At 42.3% G+C, this 17435-nt stretch overlaps 1 protein-coding gene across 11 annotated transcripts in view; it reads left to right on the forward strand.

Moving 5' to 3' along the window:
• The window catches only part of svila (supervillin a), a 203224-nt gene that overhangs the window by 149633 nt on the left and 36156 nt on the right, over window positions 1-17435 (forward strand). For all 11 annotated transcript variants that reach the window (XM_068007306.1, XM_068007311.1, XM_068007323.1 and 8 more), the window contains 8 exons: window positions 1469-1616; window positions 5701-5793; window positions 6067-6153; window positions 7950-8133; window positions 8542-8714; window positions 9772-9927; window positions 11929-12065; window positions 13637-13784. In XM_068007306.1, the coding sequence (XP_067863407.1) occupies window positions 1469-1616; window positions 5701-5793; window positions 6067-6153; window positions 7950-8133; window positions 8542-8714; window positions 9772-9927; window positions 11929-12065; window positions 13637-13784 (1126 nt within the window). The remainder of the gene's footprint in view (window positions 1-1468; window positions 1617-5700; window positions 5794-6066; window positions 6154-7949; window positions 8134-8541; window positions 8715-9771; window positions 9928-11928; window positions 12066-13636; window positions 13785-17435) is intronic.

The following is a 17435-nucleotide window of genomic DNA, read 5'->3' on the forward strand; positions in this document are numbered from 1 at the left end:
AATGCTTTAGCACCGTGCCATATCCATGATGGTATATCGTTGCAACTGTGTGTTAGGGTACAAGTGAGTTTCAGATCTCTCCAGATGGCTTGGTTGAATTATTTACATGTGTTGAGGGAAACTGGAGCATCTCAAGTTTTTTTAGAGCAGTAATGACAAAGACCTGCAAAAAGAACCTAATTGACTGTCAGTAAATGACGAGGAATGGGAATAGTGAAGAGGGAAAAGTAGAACTAAGGGAAATGTGAATATTTAAGAAAAATTAAGAAGTGAGAGGCAAAGAATGTAATTTTCAGTCTTTTCTGAATAAGTTGAACAGTGTCACCTTGATTTTTTTTTTGGTGCAGAAACCTACTGCAGTCCCCAAAAGGATTAGTTATGCGTGATGTACTCTGACTAAAACATTTGGTGCATCGTCATCAACGACGCTGGGGCACTCAGTTTATTAATAAGTGTTCCTCATTGCTTCGCAGTATTTGTAAGTCATATTGAAAGACATGACATGGCAACAAAAATAGTGTGTGCGTGGGTTTTTCTACTAAATAAGTAAGCATGTTGTAGATAATAGTATTTAAATCAGTTTTGATGGGATAATTGAATCTGTCCTGCTTCAATGCAAGTGAGCTACTTACTTCAATATGTACTCTTGAAAATTGGGTTTACTTCACTGCAGAATTCTGCCCCCAAAGTTGAACTATGTTGGGCAGTTGCACCTTGGTCAGTGGTGCAAATGTTATGAATTACAAAAACTGCTTGTCCTGTAACACACTATGTAGCCGCAGTTTAACAGCGATTGAGACCAATTTTAGGAATGTGTTGCTTCATGTAGAAGTATAGTAGTAATCTATTTATTGAGCTGTGTTCAGAATTATACTGATGAGCATTGACACACAAAATGTTAAAAACAGCAGGATTTCTGTGTCATTCTGTGCTCCCACCAGGGTCAGTTTAGTGAGACATTTGCCCTTGTTACAGTTGTCTGAGTGCACCCTGTTATGTCAACTAATATGCTAAAAAAAATGGTGATTTTTTTTTAACAAACTAATGTGTACTTTTGAAAGTTTTGGAGATGTTGTGATAAATATGTAAATGCATATTGTAGGAGGGAAAGATGTGCAGAAGATGTTTTCTAAACTAGCTAACCAAGCATGGAGACTAAAGTTACCTAGAACACCACCATTGCAAGCTAGAAAAACCTCATGGAAAAAGGTAGCAATGGAGTACAGATTAAAAGTGTAGAACAACATTTACTTGTAACTTAATCCATTTATTCACAGATGTTGAGAATGAGAGTCTGATAAATTGGTATACAACACTTATTTTGGGGTAAAGTCCAAAGCCTTACACACACAGACATTATGCAACAATTACTATCTTAGATTTGATAAATCCAACAAACATTATAAATAGAAGCGTAAGACAAATGCAACCTCCTTGACCCTATATGTACCCATTGTATTTAAACCAGAGGGCGACAGATGATGTTGAAGCACAAATGACAATAGAAGAAAGGAAACAGCTCATCACTGCACGGGAAGAGGCCTGGAAAACTCGGGGCAGAGGAGCATGCAACGATTCCACTCAGTTTTCTGTAGCCGGAAGGATGGTAAAGAAAGGTCGGTTTCTTCCAGACATTGAATAAAGAACTTGCATTTATATAGCACCTTTCACGATCTCAGGGAACCCCAAAGTGCTTTACAGCCAGTGATGTATTTCTGAAGTGTAGTCACTGTTGTAATGTAGGAAATTTGGCAGCCAATTTGTGCTGAATAGCAAGTTCCATCTGTCCACTACAATAAAATAAAATCGAAAGATGGATACAAGATGAAGAAGGCCTTTCAGCTCATCCACCTAGAAGGACCTTGCAATCCCCCATAACTGCATCCAACTGTTTCTTAAATGATTCTACAGTTTTTGCTTCTACTGCTCTACAAAAAAATTACATTCCATGTGTTGATCACTCTGTAAAGAACAATTTCCTGTTATTAGTCCTAAATTTTCCTTTTATGGTTTGTACCTGTGTCCCCTTTTCATAGAATCATAGAAAATTTATGGCACAGAAGGAGGCCATTCGGCCCATCGTGTCCATGCCGGCCGAAGATAAGCCACCGAGCCTAATCCCACTTTCCAGCACTTGGTCCGTTGCCTTGTAGGTTACGGCACTTCAGGTGCACATCCAGGTACTTTTCAAATGAGTTGAGGGTTCCTGCCTTGACCACCCTTTCAGGCAGTGAGTTCCAGACCCCCACCACCCTCTGGGTGAAAAAACTTCTCCTCAGCTCCCCTCTAATCCTTCTACCAATCACTTTAAATCAATGCCTCTTAGTTATTGACCTCCCTGCTAAGGAAAATAGGTCCTTCCTATCTGCTCTATCCAGGCCCCTCATAATTTTGTACACCTCAATTAAATCACCCCTTATTTAATAGAAAAACCCACGCACACATTATTTTTGTTGCCATGTCATGTCTTTCAATATGACTTACAAATACTGCGAAGCAATGAGGAACACTTATTAATAAACTGAGTGCCCCAGCGTCTGTTCCAAGGAAAACAACCCCAGCCTATCCAATCTTTCCTCATAGCTAAAATTCTCCAGTCCTGGCAACATCCTCGTAAATCTCCTCTATACCCTCTCTAGTGCAGTCACATCTTTCCTGTAATTTGGTGACCAGAACTGTACGCATACTCATGCTGTGGCCTAGCTAGTGATTTATACAGTTCTAGCATAATCTCCCTGCTCATATATTCTATGCCTCGGCTAATAAAGGAAAATATTCCATATGCCTTTTTAACCACCTTATCTACCTGTCCTGCTACCTTCAAGGATCTGTGGACATGCACTCCAAGGTCCCTCACTATCTCTACACCTCTCAGAATCCTCCCATTTATTGTGTATTCCCTTGCCTTGTTTGCCCTCCCCAAATGCATTACCTCACATTTCTCTGGATTGAATTCCATTTGCGACTTTTCTGCCCACCTGACCAGTCCATTGATATCTTCCTACAGTCTACAGCTTTCCTCCTCACTAACAACCACACAGCAAATTTTTGTATCATCTGCAAACTTCTTAATCATGCACCCTACATTTAATTCCAAATCATTAATATATACTGCAAAAAGCAAGGGACCTAGTACTGAGCCCTGCGGAACCCCACTGGAAACATCCTTCCAGTCACAAAAACATCCATTGACCATTACATTGTGCTTCCTGCCACTGAGCCAATTTTGAATCCAACTTGCCACTTTCCCCTGGATCCCATGGGCTTGTACTTTTTTGATCAGTCTGCCATGTGGAACCTTGTCAAGAGCCTTGTTAAAATCCATGTAGACTACATCAAATGCAGTACCCTCATCTAGACTCCTTGTTACCTCCTCAAAAAATTCAATCAAGTTAGTCAGACACGCCTTCCCTTAACAAATCCATGCTGACTGTCCTTGATTACTCCGTGCCTTTCTATCCTGTCCATCAGAGTTGGTTCCAATAATTTGCCCACCACTGATGTTAGACTGACTGGCCTGTAATTACTCGGTCTATCCCTCGCTCTTGTTTTAAACAACGGTACAACGTTAGTAGTCCTCCAATCTTCCAGCACCACACCTGTATCCAGGGAGGATTGGAAAATGATGTTCAGAGCCTCCACTATTTCCTCCCTTGCTTCTTTTAACAGCCTGGGATACATTTCATCCGGCCATGGTGATTTATCTACTTTCAAAGATGCTAATCTCCTTAATACTTCTCTCTCACTATGTTTATCCCATCCAATATTTCACACTCCTCCTCCTTAACTACAATGTCTGCATCATCCCACTCTTTTTGAAGACAGATGCAAAGTATTCATTAAGAACCATACCAACATCTTCCGCCTCCACACACCGGTTACCTTTTTGGTCTCTAATAGGCCCTACTCTTAGTTATCCTCTTGCTCTCAATGTATTTATAAATTTTCCTACCCTCTCTGTTTAATTTGTAATAGTTTTCTGAATCTACCTTTTTTCCATACCATTTACTATCTCATACACTTTTATAAGGTCACCTTCTCAGTATCTTCCTTTCAAAGCTTGAAAGCTCATGTTTCTCTCGTCTTTCCTCGTACCTCAATATCCCGACACTAGGGTTCAATCTTGTGGCTCTTCTGAGTTGCCTCCAGGGCTTAATATCTCCTTGTGTCTCTGACTACAACTGGACACAGTATGGTCCATACTGTGGTCTAACTGGAACAAAGTACGGTTTGAACTTGATCTCTTCTGACTTGTACTCTATTGTTTTGGCTGTACAGTTCAGCATTCTACTTGATTGCTACTGTGTGGAAATGTTGCGCAGCAGGTTTACTTAAATCCCCTAGATCGCTTTCAACTTCACCGTTGGCTATTTCATTTCCATTCATGGCATGTATATGCCCACCGTTTTTCTTCCTATGCATAGTCTTTTACACTTGTCCGTTTTAAATTTCATCCAAAATTGCCTACAAAATATCTGACTTCACTTCAAAGCTCTCTGGGGTTTCCTGAGGGTATGAAATGCGTTACGTAGATGCAAGTTCTGTTCTGTCTTGTTCTGCCCATTTGCATATTTTGTCCTAACTCATTTTGTAATTCCTTATGTGCCTCCTCAGATTCAAGTGCCCCACCTGGTTTGATATTGTCTACAAATTTGACCAGTTTACACTGATCTTCTGAATACATGTAAACTAGTAAACCAATCCCTTAGGCAGCCACTCAGTACTTTTCCTACCCTGACATAACTCTCTAACAAGTACCACTGGTTCCTAATCTTATCCACTCCAAGATGTTGTCATCCTCCAGCTTCTGGTCCTCCAGTTATGGCCTCCGGTGCATCTCTTCCTCTATTTCACCCCTGGTCGCAGAACCTTCATCCACCTTGACCGTACTGTCTGGTGCTCCCTACCTAAATGCTTCTGCCTTCCTACCTCTTCCTCCACTTTTGAAAGCTTCTTTGAAGTCTCTCTTTTCAACTACAGTTTTGGCCAGCTCTCAAACTCTTTCACCAACTTGTTGTCCGCTTCTTCCCTCTGAAGCCCAATAAATGTTGATAAGAATGTGTGCATTGCTTTCACGTAGATTTCAATGGGAGAGAGTACTGATGAAAGTAACCTCTGTGACATAATCCCCTAACCAATACAATCTCTTCCCACCTCCCCCAAAAAATTAATACTTTCAAATCACCACCTTAACTGTATAAATGGAAAACATTGGGCTCAGTTTTGAAATGGTGGCGGGATGGCAGCGAGGGAGGGGGTGAAAGTGCACGTGGCAAACCCGAATTTTAAAAAAACTTACCTTTTCCGACCCGATCGCGATGTAATTGATGGTGATTAAAGTTGTTTCCGGGTTTCGCGCCCGGCAGCCAGCCTGATTGACAGGCTGGCTGCCGACAGAAGCTGCAATGCCACGGGGGTGGGGGGGGGGGGCGGGGGAGGAGAGAAAGAAAGAGACGTCATCCGGTGCTGGAACAGAGAGTGGAGGGCGCTGATGATCGGGGGGAGGGGGAGATCGGGGTGACGCGGAGAGGGGGACATCGGAGCAAGGGGGTGCAGGTGACATCGGTGAAAAGGTAGGTTTATTTTGTTTTTTAACTTTGTGCAATGGTTTTTTATTTAATTTATTTTTGCCTGATCTGGCCCTATGGTGAGCATATTGTGTCCTAATAAACCGCAGTGTTTTCTTTCCTTGTTCTACAGGTTTGGCTTCACCCACATTCATGAGTCCATTATCATCTCCCCATTCACACAAGATAAAGAACAGTGCCCCAGTCATTTCCAAACCACAAGAAGGTAAGAGATCATGCAAATCTTTAAAGGAGCAACATTGTCATGAAATAATGCAAGATGATGCATTAATTTTTCAAAATATATTTGCTTAATTGCATCATGCGTGACATCACTGTGATGAAAATAATACTTCTCATGGCTTTGTCCCCTCCCCTAACCAAATAAAAACTAAAGTGCTCTTTCATGGAGGCAGTGTCCCTTTAGTTTTTGGGAATGACCTATAAAATCCTTTTTGTTTTGAGGATCCATTTTATGTCCTATTTTTTTCTCGTCTAGAAATTGAGGTCAGACCTGATTTGCCATTGGAAACTGACAGGAAGCTTGATAAACTGGAGTCATTCTTGGGCAAACTGCAGAACAGAAGTAAGTAATAGCTTGTCTTTTTTATAGTGCATTAACAGGTCATTGTTTATCTACTTTCTCAAATTGTATATAACTGTATATAATTATAAGCAATTCTGTAACAGTTGGTCTAGAAAATGATCTCCTGGGTCTTATATAGGGAATATAGCTAACGTGCCATTGTCCCTTTAAACATTTTCTAAACACATGACTGTAAATATAATTTTACTCACTTATATCAGACCTAGAAAACATTTTGAGTAAATTTGTGTAAAAATGCAAGAGTACACTTCAAATATGGTTCTACTGTAAAGCAAGTCCAAAACATTTGAATTAGCTTAACAGACAAAAGCAGTTGTGCAGTCACAGCCATTCTATTTTTCACAGTCAAGGCTGAGTTAGACAAACTTTTGATCAGCAAGGGAGTCAAAGTGGAGTTGAGGTAAAAATCAGATCAGCCATGATCTCATTAAATGGCGGTGCAGGCTCGAGGGGCCGAATGGTCTACTCCTGATCCTATCTCTTGTGGTCTTATGGTCACAGGAAGTAGATAGTGACCATGCAGTTGATTATCATCTGCAGAAAATGTAGAATGTGTTCCAATGTCAAAACAGATTGATTAATGAGCTCCTTTGTTTTTGTGAAAAGATGGGATGAATTGGGATGAGTTTCTAATGGACATTTTCAATTTCTTATTGGTTCTGATGTCATAGAATCATAGAACGGTTACAGCACAGATGGAGGCCATTCGGCTGATCGAGCCAGTGCCGGCTCTTTTCAAGAGCAATCCTGTTAGTCCCATTCCCCCGCTCTTTTCCTGTAGCCCTGTAAATTTTTTCCCTTCCAGTATTTATCCAATTCCTTTTTGAAAGTCACGATTGAATCTGCTTCCACCACCTTTTCAGCCAGCACATTCCAGATCATTACTACTCTCTGCGTCAAAAAAGTTTGTCCTCATGTCGCCTTTGGTTCTTTTGCCAATCACCTTAAATCTGTGTCCTCTAGTTCTCGACCCTTCTGCCAATGGGAGCAGTTTTTCTTTATTTACTTTATTAAACCCTTCATGATTTTGAACACTTCTATCAAATCTCCTCTCAACCCTCTCTGCTTTAAGCAGAACAACCCCAGCTTCTCCCTCATCCCTGGAACCATTCTAGTAAATCTTTTCTGCACCCTCTCTCAGGCCTTCACATCCTTCCTAAAGTGTGGTGCCCAGAATTGGACACAATATTCCCGTTGTGGCCGAACCAGTGTTTTATAAAGGTTCAACATAACTTCCTTGCTTTTGTACTCTATACCTCTAGTTATAAAGCCCAGGATCCTGTATTTTTTGTTAACCGCTTTCTCAACCTGTCCTGCCACCTTCAAAGATTTTGTGCACATATACGCCCAGGTCGCTCTGTTCCTGCACCCACTTTAGAATTGTACCATTTTGTTTATATTGCCTCTCCTCATTCTTCCTGCCAAAATGTATCACTTCGCACTTTTCTGCGTTAAATTTCATCTGCTGTGTCTCCACCCGTTCCTATGTCCTCTACAAGTCTGTTACTGTCCTCCTCACTGTTTGCTACACTTCCAAGTTTTGTGTCATCTGCAAATTTTGTAATTGTGCCCTAAGCACCCAAGTCCAGGTCATTAATATATATGAAAATGAAGGTTTCCCACTCCTGGTGCTGGTCAACTTTAGTTTAATGGATCTCTGATGATGCTACTTTCTTTGCAATTTGGCCTTGACCAATTTGTAGACAAATGTCAAATATTTGCATGTTGCATGTTTGCCACTGCGCTGTTGACCACTTTGAACATTTGTTCTGTAGCACCGGGTCAACAGGATGCTGTGATAACTGTAACGGGACAGTCTGTAAAGAAAGTGATGAGACCCGATGATGAAGAAACTTTTGCAAGATTCTACAAACATACAAATGCAATTGTTATTCAGCCAGGAACTGTGGAGATTGACGAGGAGGATCTTGATGCCATTTTTGATCCTGATATACCAAAGTATGATGCTGACTAAAATAACATGCCTTCTGAATTTTAGATGCAATTGTACTACACAGTTATTCAATTTAATTTTGAAAATTTCTCATTTATATTTTTAAAAAGTGAGCAGTTGTGATGTGTTCCATCTGGAGTGGATGGGGAAAGAAAGAGATTAATGGACCAAAGCAGAAGAACTGTTTGATTATTTGCGCTGTAGCAACAGATTTCCACAGTCCAGGCATCATATCTGCAGGAGAAAGCATTCTTGGACCAGGGACTCATAGCTGGGTTTTTTTACATTAAATCCCAGGATATGGGTGTCACTGGCAAGGCCAGCATTTATTGCCCAGTAATTTTGAGGGTGGGGGAAGAGAGAAAGGGAAAAATAGGAAGATGTGACAGAAGCTAACTTTTTTCCTCTTCTAGGCTGACCTCCGCTGTAGCGGAACACAAACGGGCTATGAAACCTACACGCAAAGTACAGTCTTCACGTAACCCACTTAAAATGCTTGCTGCAAGAGATGACATCCGACATGAATATACAGAACAGCGGTTGAACATTGCATTTATGGAGTCAAAGAGAATGAGAGTAGAAAAAAGTAAGTTTAATGTAGAAGCCATTTGCATTGTTACAGAGTCTTTAATTACTATAGTTTCATTTATTTTTAAATTGCTATTAATCGCTGTACACGTTAATGGGGAAATGCAGAGGGATGTTCCTGTGCATCTGTAACATTGCCTGTGTCAATTGTGTAGGCAATATTGTTCATTACGGACATCAAAGTTCACATTCTATTCACTATTAGCAAAAAGAGAATATTACTGAAAATGCTGATGTCCAAATGACCGATTTGGAAGCTAGTAGTTTTTTTTGGTTCTTGATGTTACTGCTCCAGAACCCTTGTGTGAGTAAAACTGATGTCATTTGCCATTTCACAATGTAATGTCTAATTGTGTCAGTTCATACGCTAAGCTAAATTGAGCCATTTGGGGACTTTCTACACAATGGTTGAACGCATAGTCCTTTCACCTGTGGAACTGTTGAATCGAGACAGACTGATGGCATTATACTCTGCTTTCTATGGTTGTATGTGAAATGAGTTTGAGCACTGTCAACCCAGCTCTCGTGGGGACAGGTCAACAAAACTACCCGCATGATTGGTGCTGTGCATCCAATATCTCTCCTTCCCCTTCCTCCCCCAAAAATAAAACACTCTCTTTGTGGCAGAGGTCACTTCAGTGCAGTACTGAGGGAGCGCCGCACTGTCAGAGCTGCCGTTTTTCGGATGAGGCATTAAACCGAGGCCCCCTCGGATGGACATGAAAGATCCCATGGCACTATTTAGAAGAAGAGCAGGGGATTTCTCCCCGGTATCCTGGCCAATATTCATTCTTCACCCAACATCACTAAACCAGATGATCTGGTCATTATCTCATTGCTGTTTGTGGGACCTTACTGTGCACAAATTGATTGCCACCTTTCCCTACATTACAACAGTGACCACTTCAAAAAAAAAATACTTCATTGGCTGTAAAGTGCTTTGGGATGTTCTGAGGTCATGAAAGGCACTATATAAATGCAAGTCTTTCTTATAGCTTCCTGTAGGGAACAATGTAACCCCATTGACAGCGTTGATTCTCTCCTCTTTTTGTCAGTGTCAAAAAACTCTAACTTATCAGAAGTGGCGTTAGCTGGGCTGGCGAGCAAAGAGGACTTCAGCAGCGTTAACCTCCGTAATGTGAATTTAACAGAACAAGTGTCGAACAACAGTGCTGTGCCATACAAAAAACTGATGTTGCTGCAAATTAAAGGTCAGAAGTTCATTATATTATTAAAGGGCTCCCAGCGTCTCATCAATCTTTTTACTAAAGTATTCCTGTGTGCCTATATAATTTTTGATGGTACACAGTACAGTTTAAATTAAAACAAATCCTTAAAATAAAATATGGAAACATTGCTGATATAGTGATTTGCTAAATGATCATGACTGTCTGCTTCATACATATAAACGTAATCCAGACCAGCGGTATTTTTGTGGGGGAGAGAGGAAGAAGAGGAATGAGAAGAGCTATCGCTGTGCAGAGCAGATTTTGAGCAGTATTTTTGCTGTGATAATCTGGGTGCTCAGTTTTAGCTGCATTTTTGGATAATGGAAAAATGTTTCTAATGTCTCCATCACATGTGTGCAGTAGAACGTGGCAAGGTCAAGTTTTATCAGATTGTGCATAATGTTGTATTTTTAAAACCTGATAGGAATTAAGTAAAACTTTAATTAAAATTATCAAGTCTTCCAAATGTACAATTAAAAATGCAACGTTGGCAAAGAAAGAGTGAGTGAACCAGCAATTGAGTACATCTTCCTTTTGTATCTGAGAACTAGGTTCAAATCCTGGCCTGAATAAGCAGTTAAAATGATCCCTCTCTGATTGTAAGATTGTCAGCCTTGGCTCCTTGGAAGCACTATCGCCTAAGTTAGAAGCTTGCATTCAAGCCCCACTTCAGAGATCCAGGCTGACACTTCAGTGATGTACTGAGGATGTGCTACACTTTAGGAGGTGCTGTCTTTAGTTAAACTAAGGCCCTGTCTGCCTGCTCAGTTGAACATAAAAAGATCCCATGGAACTATTTGAAGAAGAGTAGGAGAGTTCTCAGGGTGTCCTGGCTGACATTTATCCCTCAACCAACATCACTAAAACAGATGATCTGATCATTTATCTCATTGCTGTTTGTAGCCTGTGCTGTGTGAAAATTGGCTGCCACATTTTCCTACATTATAACAGAGACATCTTTTCAAAAGTAATTCATTGGCTGTGAAGCATTTTGGAGTGTCCTGAGGACATTGAAAGATGCTATATAAATGCAAATTCTTTCTTTAAATGAAATGAGTTTGGTTAGTCTTGGCCCAGTTACTAATGAGTATGATACTAAAGCATAACATTCATTCAGTCAATTTGGCAGACTCATTTTGAAAAACATCCTACTAGTGCATAAATGGTGCACTTTGCAGTTTGGGCTGCAGGTGTATCGTTAGTACTCGGTAGGGGGAGCTCGACCATGCATCCAGCACTGGGTACAAAAAAGGAAAATGTTTTCTCTCTTGGTAAATTCAAATTTTCATTTTATATAAAAAGAATTGGCACAGTCGGATAGCACACTGCCCCTTCGCCCCAGGAAGTGGATATGAATGCCACTCATCTTGATGGGATTAAAATGCTCCTCTCTGGCCGTAAATATTAAACAGTGACTTTGAGCAATCTAAACAGAGTTCTTAGTAGGCACAAAACTAATCACAACTTGGGGCAAATGGGCAATCTGAGTCTATAAGGATAGCTAATAAGGGAAATGATGCAAGTTGCACAGATTCTCCAACGGCCATTGTTCTGAAGTTGACATTGAGGCCTCTGGACTGTACTATACCAAACTTTGTATGGTCAGTTATACCATATAAGGTGGAAAGCTGCTTCGTTACCATACCAACATCTTTTAACTTGAACACAAGAATTCAGCCCAAATGTCAAAATTTTAAAGAGTGTAAAAACTCAATGTACAAGGTGCCATAAATAGAGAATCTAAAGGTTAGTTCACTAGAGGTTCTTTATTTTAATTCGAAAATGTGCTCAAACTGAGTAATTGTAAAATTAAGGCCCAGGAATTGGTAACTAATAATAGAGCAAGTATGGTTAAAGTTGATGGCACTAAAGTTATAAGCCACTGGCCAAATAATTTCTAAACACTGGAGTTGTCCTTGTGTTGTAAGCAGTTATATGGTACCAAAAATTGATTTGAATTTATGTCCTAACTTTATTTCTTAGGACGAAGGCATATTCAAACCAGATTGGTGGAACCAAGAGCGTCGTCACTGAACAGCGGAGACTGTTTCTTGCTGCTAGCTCCTCAGCACTGTTTCCTGTGGACAGGAGAATTTACCAATGTCATCGAGAAAGCCAAGGTCAGTCTGCTACTCTCCATAACAGTCTGTGCAAACAAACTTCATATTCTATCCTCTCAAAGTTTCCGTGTCTCTGAACTTCTTTCATGAATATAAATTAAAAGGCTGTTTATAAGAAATCTCACCGTATTTCCTGCCAGATGTCTGTATGAGGCATGGTTTCACAAGTCATATATTCCATGAACTTGTTTGTAGATTTGTTTGGTGGCATATCTGGATATCTAGCTTTCCTGTCATTTTAGAGGCTGTGAAAAGACCAATGTACTTAACAGGAAGCAAAAACTTCCTCAGGATACAGCACTTTTGGAACAGTCAGTAAGAAACAAAGGTCTGACGGGTTGCAAATTTCAGAGAAAAATACAGATCAACAAACACAAGTGTGCCCTTTTTGCCACACTTCCTTTACCTATGATGCAAGAAATCAAGCAACGATTACAATGGGCTGCCCAAGTATAGCTCAGGAGTTTCAGTAAATTTCTTTTAATTCATCCAACTTTTAGTTAGAACTCTGTCAAGGTTTTTATGAGATGCTTATGATACAAGTTGCACTATAGTGTGATTTGCTATGCTTTTGTAAACTATTGTGGGATGAAGCCTGTTACAGGGAAGAGATTTTGTACAAAATGCAATCAGCATGCTGCGTTTGATCCAAGAGTCTCCAAAGTATTGTAGGATTAATTGTGGGTTTACACATTGGGCTAAATGTTCCTTAAGATCAGTTGACCTTTTCTATCAGTCACAAAGATGCATTTTCACAATAGACTTCTGATGATATATGTAACATATCACGAACAACCCCTTCTTTGGTCATGAGATCAGTTACATTATTTTCATCTTTTACCTCTTCTTGTAAAATTCATGTTTTATAGTGCATTAGCAGTTTTAATTCTGGGGCCAAATTCTATCTCACAGAATCATAGAATGATACAGCACAGAAGGAGGCCATTCAGCCCATCGTGCCTGTGCCAGCTCTTTGAAAGAGCTTTCCAATTAGTCCTACTCCCCTGCTCTTTCCCCATAGCCCTGCAAATTTTTCCCCTTTCCTTTTGAAAGTTATTGTTGAATTTTCTTCCACCACCTTTTCAGGCAGAGCATTCCGGATCATCATAACTCGCTGTGTAACAAAATTTTCCTCATGTCGCCTCTGGTGCATATATTTATTACACAGAATATAAAAACTGAAAATGCTGGAAGTTACAGAGCAAATCTGTCAATGACCATTTCAGGAAAAAAATACCTTTATGTCATTCCCACCATTTACAGTTTTTCTTTTTATCTCTGCTTAAGAATATGTTGCACAAGGAGAATGAATCGAATGCATAGCAACTCAGAACCTGATTTAATACCCATAGTGATTATGTTCACTGCAGCCCTGAATCAAAGTATTCCAAAGTATGCTAATGCGTTACAGAGCAAGAAGTGCTGTAAAGTGATGGTAAAATCTAACTGTCTACTAGATTTATTTTCTTGTTCAAATCTTTAATTACAAAAACTAATATAATGAATAAATGTACTGTATCAAATAAAATTGTATCTATATGTAATTCCTAATGAGATTTTCTTCTTTTCAGGCTTCAGAACTGGCGACTTTTATTCAGACTAAAAGGGACCTTGGCTGCAGAGCACCATATGTGGCCATAATAGAGGAAGGAATTAACAGCCATACCAAAACAGCCAAAGACTTTTGGAGACTCTTGGGTGGACAGTCAAGCTACCAAGGTAGTAAAAGCTGGGACTGAATTTTGGATTTGAGTGCAATTATAAATTCCTTGAATCTTCCCAAAATACACCTTTTTGAAGACACTCAAATTTTGAAAATGATTACATTTCCTTGAACTGATTGAGTAAATGAGTCATTTATGTTCATATTAAAAATGAGGAAATGTCATTGTCACTCCTTACTGAGATTGAAGGGAAAATTCCCCTCTTTGCACTCCCCAAAAGTGCTACAATGTATTGTTGAATGTTTGATTTATCAAAATAGTGGCAGTAATAATTGAAGTACAATAGACTTCAATGTTGAAATCCACTTTTTAAGAAGGAGGCTCCTGGTTCAATCCCAGATTGTGCTGAGTTAGCTGGTTTCAGCCAGGATTATACAATTTGCCACATTACTCTTGGATTAAAGAGAGGAAAATTGGCCAGGATTTCAACTCCTGATCATTATCCAGTGACCTTTAAGGATAGAAATCGACTCTGATATCTCCTGAAGTCAAATCGCCTGTTGACATTCAACATCATGGCTCACAAGGAAATGGGTACTGGAGGGTAACAGGCACTCAGCAAAAAGTCAATGGTTTCTTGAGAGGAGTGGAGAAAAATCGGCAGAGAAAAGAAACTTTTCAATATTTAACTTGTGCAATATGGTGAAAAAGACCTTGGGCTCAATTTTAAAAGGGCGGCGGGCTGACGGAGGTGGAGGGGGGCGTCAATGGGCGCGCTGCAAACCCGACTAATATAAACTTACCTTTCCCCACACGATCGTGACTCAATTGGTGGCCGTTAATCTTGTTTCCGGGTTTGATGTCCGAAAGCTGTGCAGTGGGCGGACTGCGCACCCGCATGACAGGCTGTCAGCTGCAGCGTCTGAATTGAAAGGGCCATTGCACCAATGGATTTTGCTGGAGCAAAGACCAAGACCACCCAATGGAGCAGCCACATGGGCAAGGCTGCTCAAAAATTCAACGATGCCTCAATTCAGCTGCTACTGGCCGGGGCGAGGAGGAGGACAACAGGACGAAGTGCCTCTGCCACCAAGAAGGCCCGGCTCGAGGTGGCAGATGAGGTCACCAGCAGCAGCAACATATCCCGCACCTGGGTCCAGTCCAAGAAGTTTCAGTGACCTAACTAGATCAGCAAAAGTGAGTACACATTGATTCTCCTGCATTCCGTATTGCACGTCACCGCCCCCTCCCCCCCCCCCCCCCCCCCAACTCATTCTGCACTACCAAGACTACTCCATCACATCACTCCTCACATCCACTTAAGGCTCATCCTCAACTTACCTGCACTTCCTGATGACTTCCTCACCTCTCCATTTGTGACCCCACCACTACCACTCACCCCAATCCTCATCCATTGTGAAGGCTCTGTCTCATACTCACCCTCTGATGCATTTCTTTCACGGTCAGCCTCACCCAAAGCAATGCATTCATCGGCTGGCCACTTCACCATCACTCACTCACACGTCTGTACTTTCTCCCCTTCTAGAAGAGAGCGCAAAATGCATGGGACGGGGCGAGGACTGGAGGGGGGCCTCCACAAATAGTGGTACTCACAGATGTGGAGGAGGGGGCTCTGGAGATCAGCTGCACCCTCGAGGGCCTGTCCGTCGGGGATGCCGAGACTGGCACCCCACAAACATCTAGTGACACAACTTTAACATTCATCACACACAACACGAATTGATGTTAACAATGCTTGGCATGTTGAACACCTCAGTATGCTCATCGCAACATGACACATCTGTGATGATGCTTAATATTGCCTTCTGTTCTCTTACAGGCTCTTCAGCGACCGTAGTGATGGGAAAGGGCGATTCCTCAGAGGAGCTCCCGGTCTCTGAGGGTGCACCATCACATCTTAGTGAGCAATCCACCAGCGCAGATACTCAAACCTCGGTGGGTCCTAGTAGTGAGTTAGTTGGGTTGGCACCTCACACAAGTGAGCACGAGCAGACACTGGTGGCAGAGGCAGCTGTGGAGAGTCCCTGTCGGTGGGAGCACTCTTCTTCAGGCTCTGCACAGCTGGACGCAGATGCTGAACCCCGAGGGCCATCCTTTAAAAAGAGAATGATCGAGGGACAGCAGCACATTTGCGAGGTACTGGAACAGGTGCCACTCGCACTCTCCACAATAACGCAGAGGATGGAGGAGTCCAACTCCCGCATTAGTGGAATGGTGGCACAGGTACGTGAGGGAATCTCTGAGATAGTGCCACAGGGACGTAAGCAACTGTCTGCGATAGTGTTGCACGTAACTGCTGAAATACCTGAGATAGTGTCGCAGGTAACTGCGGAAATGTCTGAGATAGTGTCGCAGGTAAGTGTGGGAATGTCTGCGATGGAGAAAAGTCTAGCTCCGTTGAGCTTCAAGCACGGCTCACAAATGAGTCCATTCAGGGCCTGACAACGGCCGTTCGGACCCAGGGTGAACAACATTCTGCCACCTTAAACAGGCTGACAGATACTTTAGAAATGGCCTTAAAAGGCATCACACATGTCTTCCAAACTGTTCTCCAGCAGGGTGGTATGAGTGATGTGGGCCTGGTCCAGGAGAGGGGTGATGGCGAAAGGGGATATGGAAGTGGGGACGCCACTCAAAGCACTCCCATGTCTCACCCGTTGCGCCCCCTCAACCAGTACCCGTAATGCTGCCTCCTCTCCAGGTGGCCAAGTCAGCCCCTGCACAGGTGCAGGTGGGAGCAGTCTTTGGAGGGGCCCTCACGGGCTCCAGAACCCAGAGGACGTAGGCCGAAAGCATCTAAGCAGTCTGGCCATGGACATGAGCAATCTGCCACAACCTCTGCTGCAGCCACAGGGGATGCACCAAGTAGAAGCGGGAGGAAGAGAAAGGTGAAGGATTTGTGATCTCGAAGGGTATGCACAAGGGTGTCTGACAGACTGTCACGTTTTTCATTTATATTTGATTCTTGTTAAAGTCACATTAAATGTTATCATTCTCACCACTACTGCCACATCTTTCCCATTCTTGACTGGCTGTTGTGATAGCGCCCTTTCATGTGCTTCACCATGAATGACAACACTTGATGCCCCTCAGTGGGTCACTTTACATTGGGTGTATGTGTAGTTGCAGGACTGTTTTGTGCAGGGGTTGGGGGGGTGGTGGCTGGTGTTGGCGCTGGTCTTTCCAGGTGGTGTGAGGACTGGACTCTTCTCACTTTCTGATCTTACGAGAACCGTTCACATATAAGTGACTCCCTGGCCTCACGAGCAGCCAGGTGAGCTGCTGCTCTGCCCATGGGTTCCTCCTCCTCCTCCTCCCCCTCCTCAATGCAGATGGCAGATGTGGATGAGGGGATGGGGCCTCCTCAACCAGTACCCATCTCTGTTGTGCCATGTTGTGCAGGACACAACACACGACTATAATGCGTCCCACTCTCGCTGGTGCGTATTGAAGCACTCCTCCAGAACGATCGAGGCACCGAAATCGCATCTTCAGCAACCCTATCGCATGTTCAATTGTAAACCTGGTGGCGATGTGACTGTCATCGTATCGACGCTGTAGCTCGCTGACTGAGTTCCTCAGCAGTGTCATCAGCCACGTGTGTAGGGGGTATCCCTTGTCCCCGAGGAGCCAGCCCTTAAGGGTGTTCGGTGTGTGGAAGGGACCCGGGGTGTTGGATTCCCTC

The sequence above is a fragment of the Heptranchias perlo genome, chromosome 2 (assembly GCF_035084215.1).
Source record: "Heptranchias perlo isolate sHepPer1 chromosome 2, sHepPer1.hap1, whole genome shotgun sequence".
NCBI lineage: Eukaryota > Metazoa > Chordata > Chondrichthyes > Hexanchiformes > Hexanchidae > Heptranchias > Heptranchias perlo.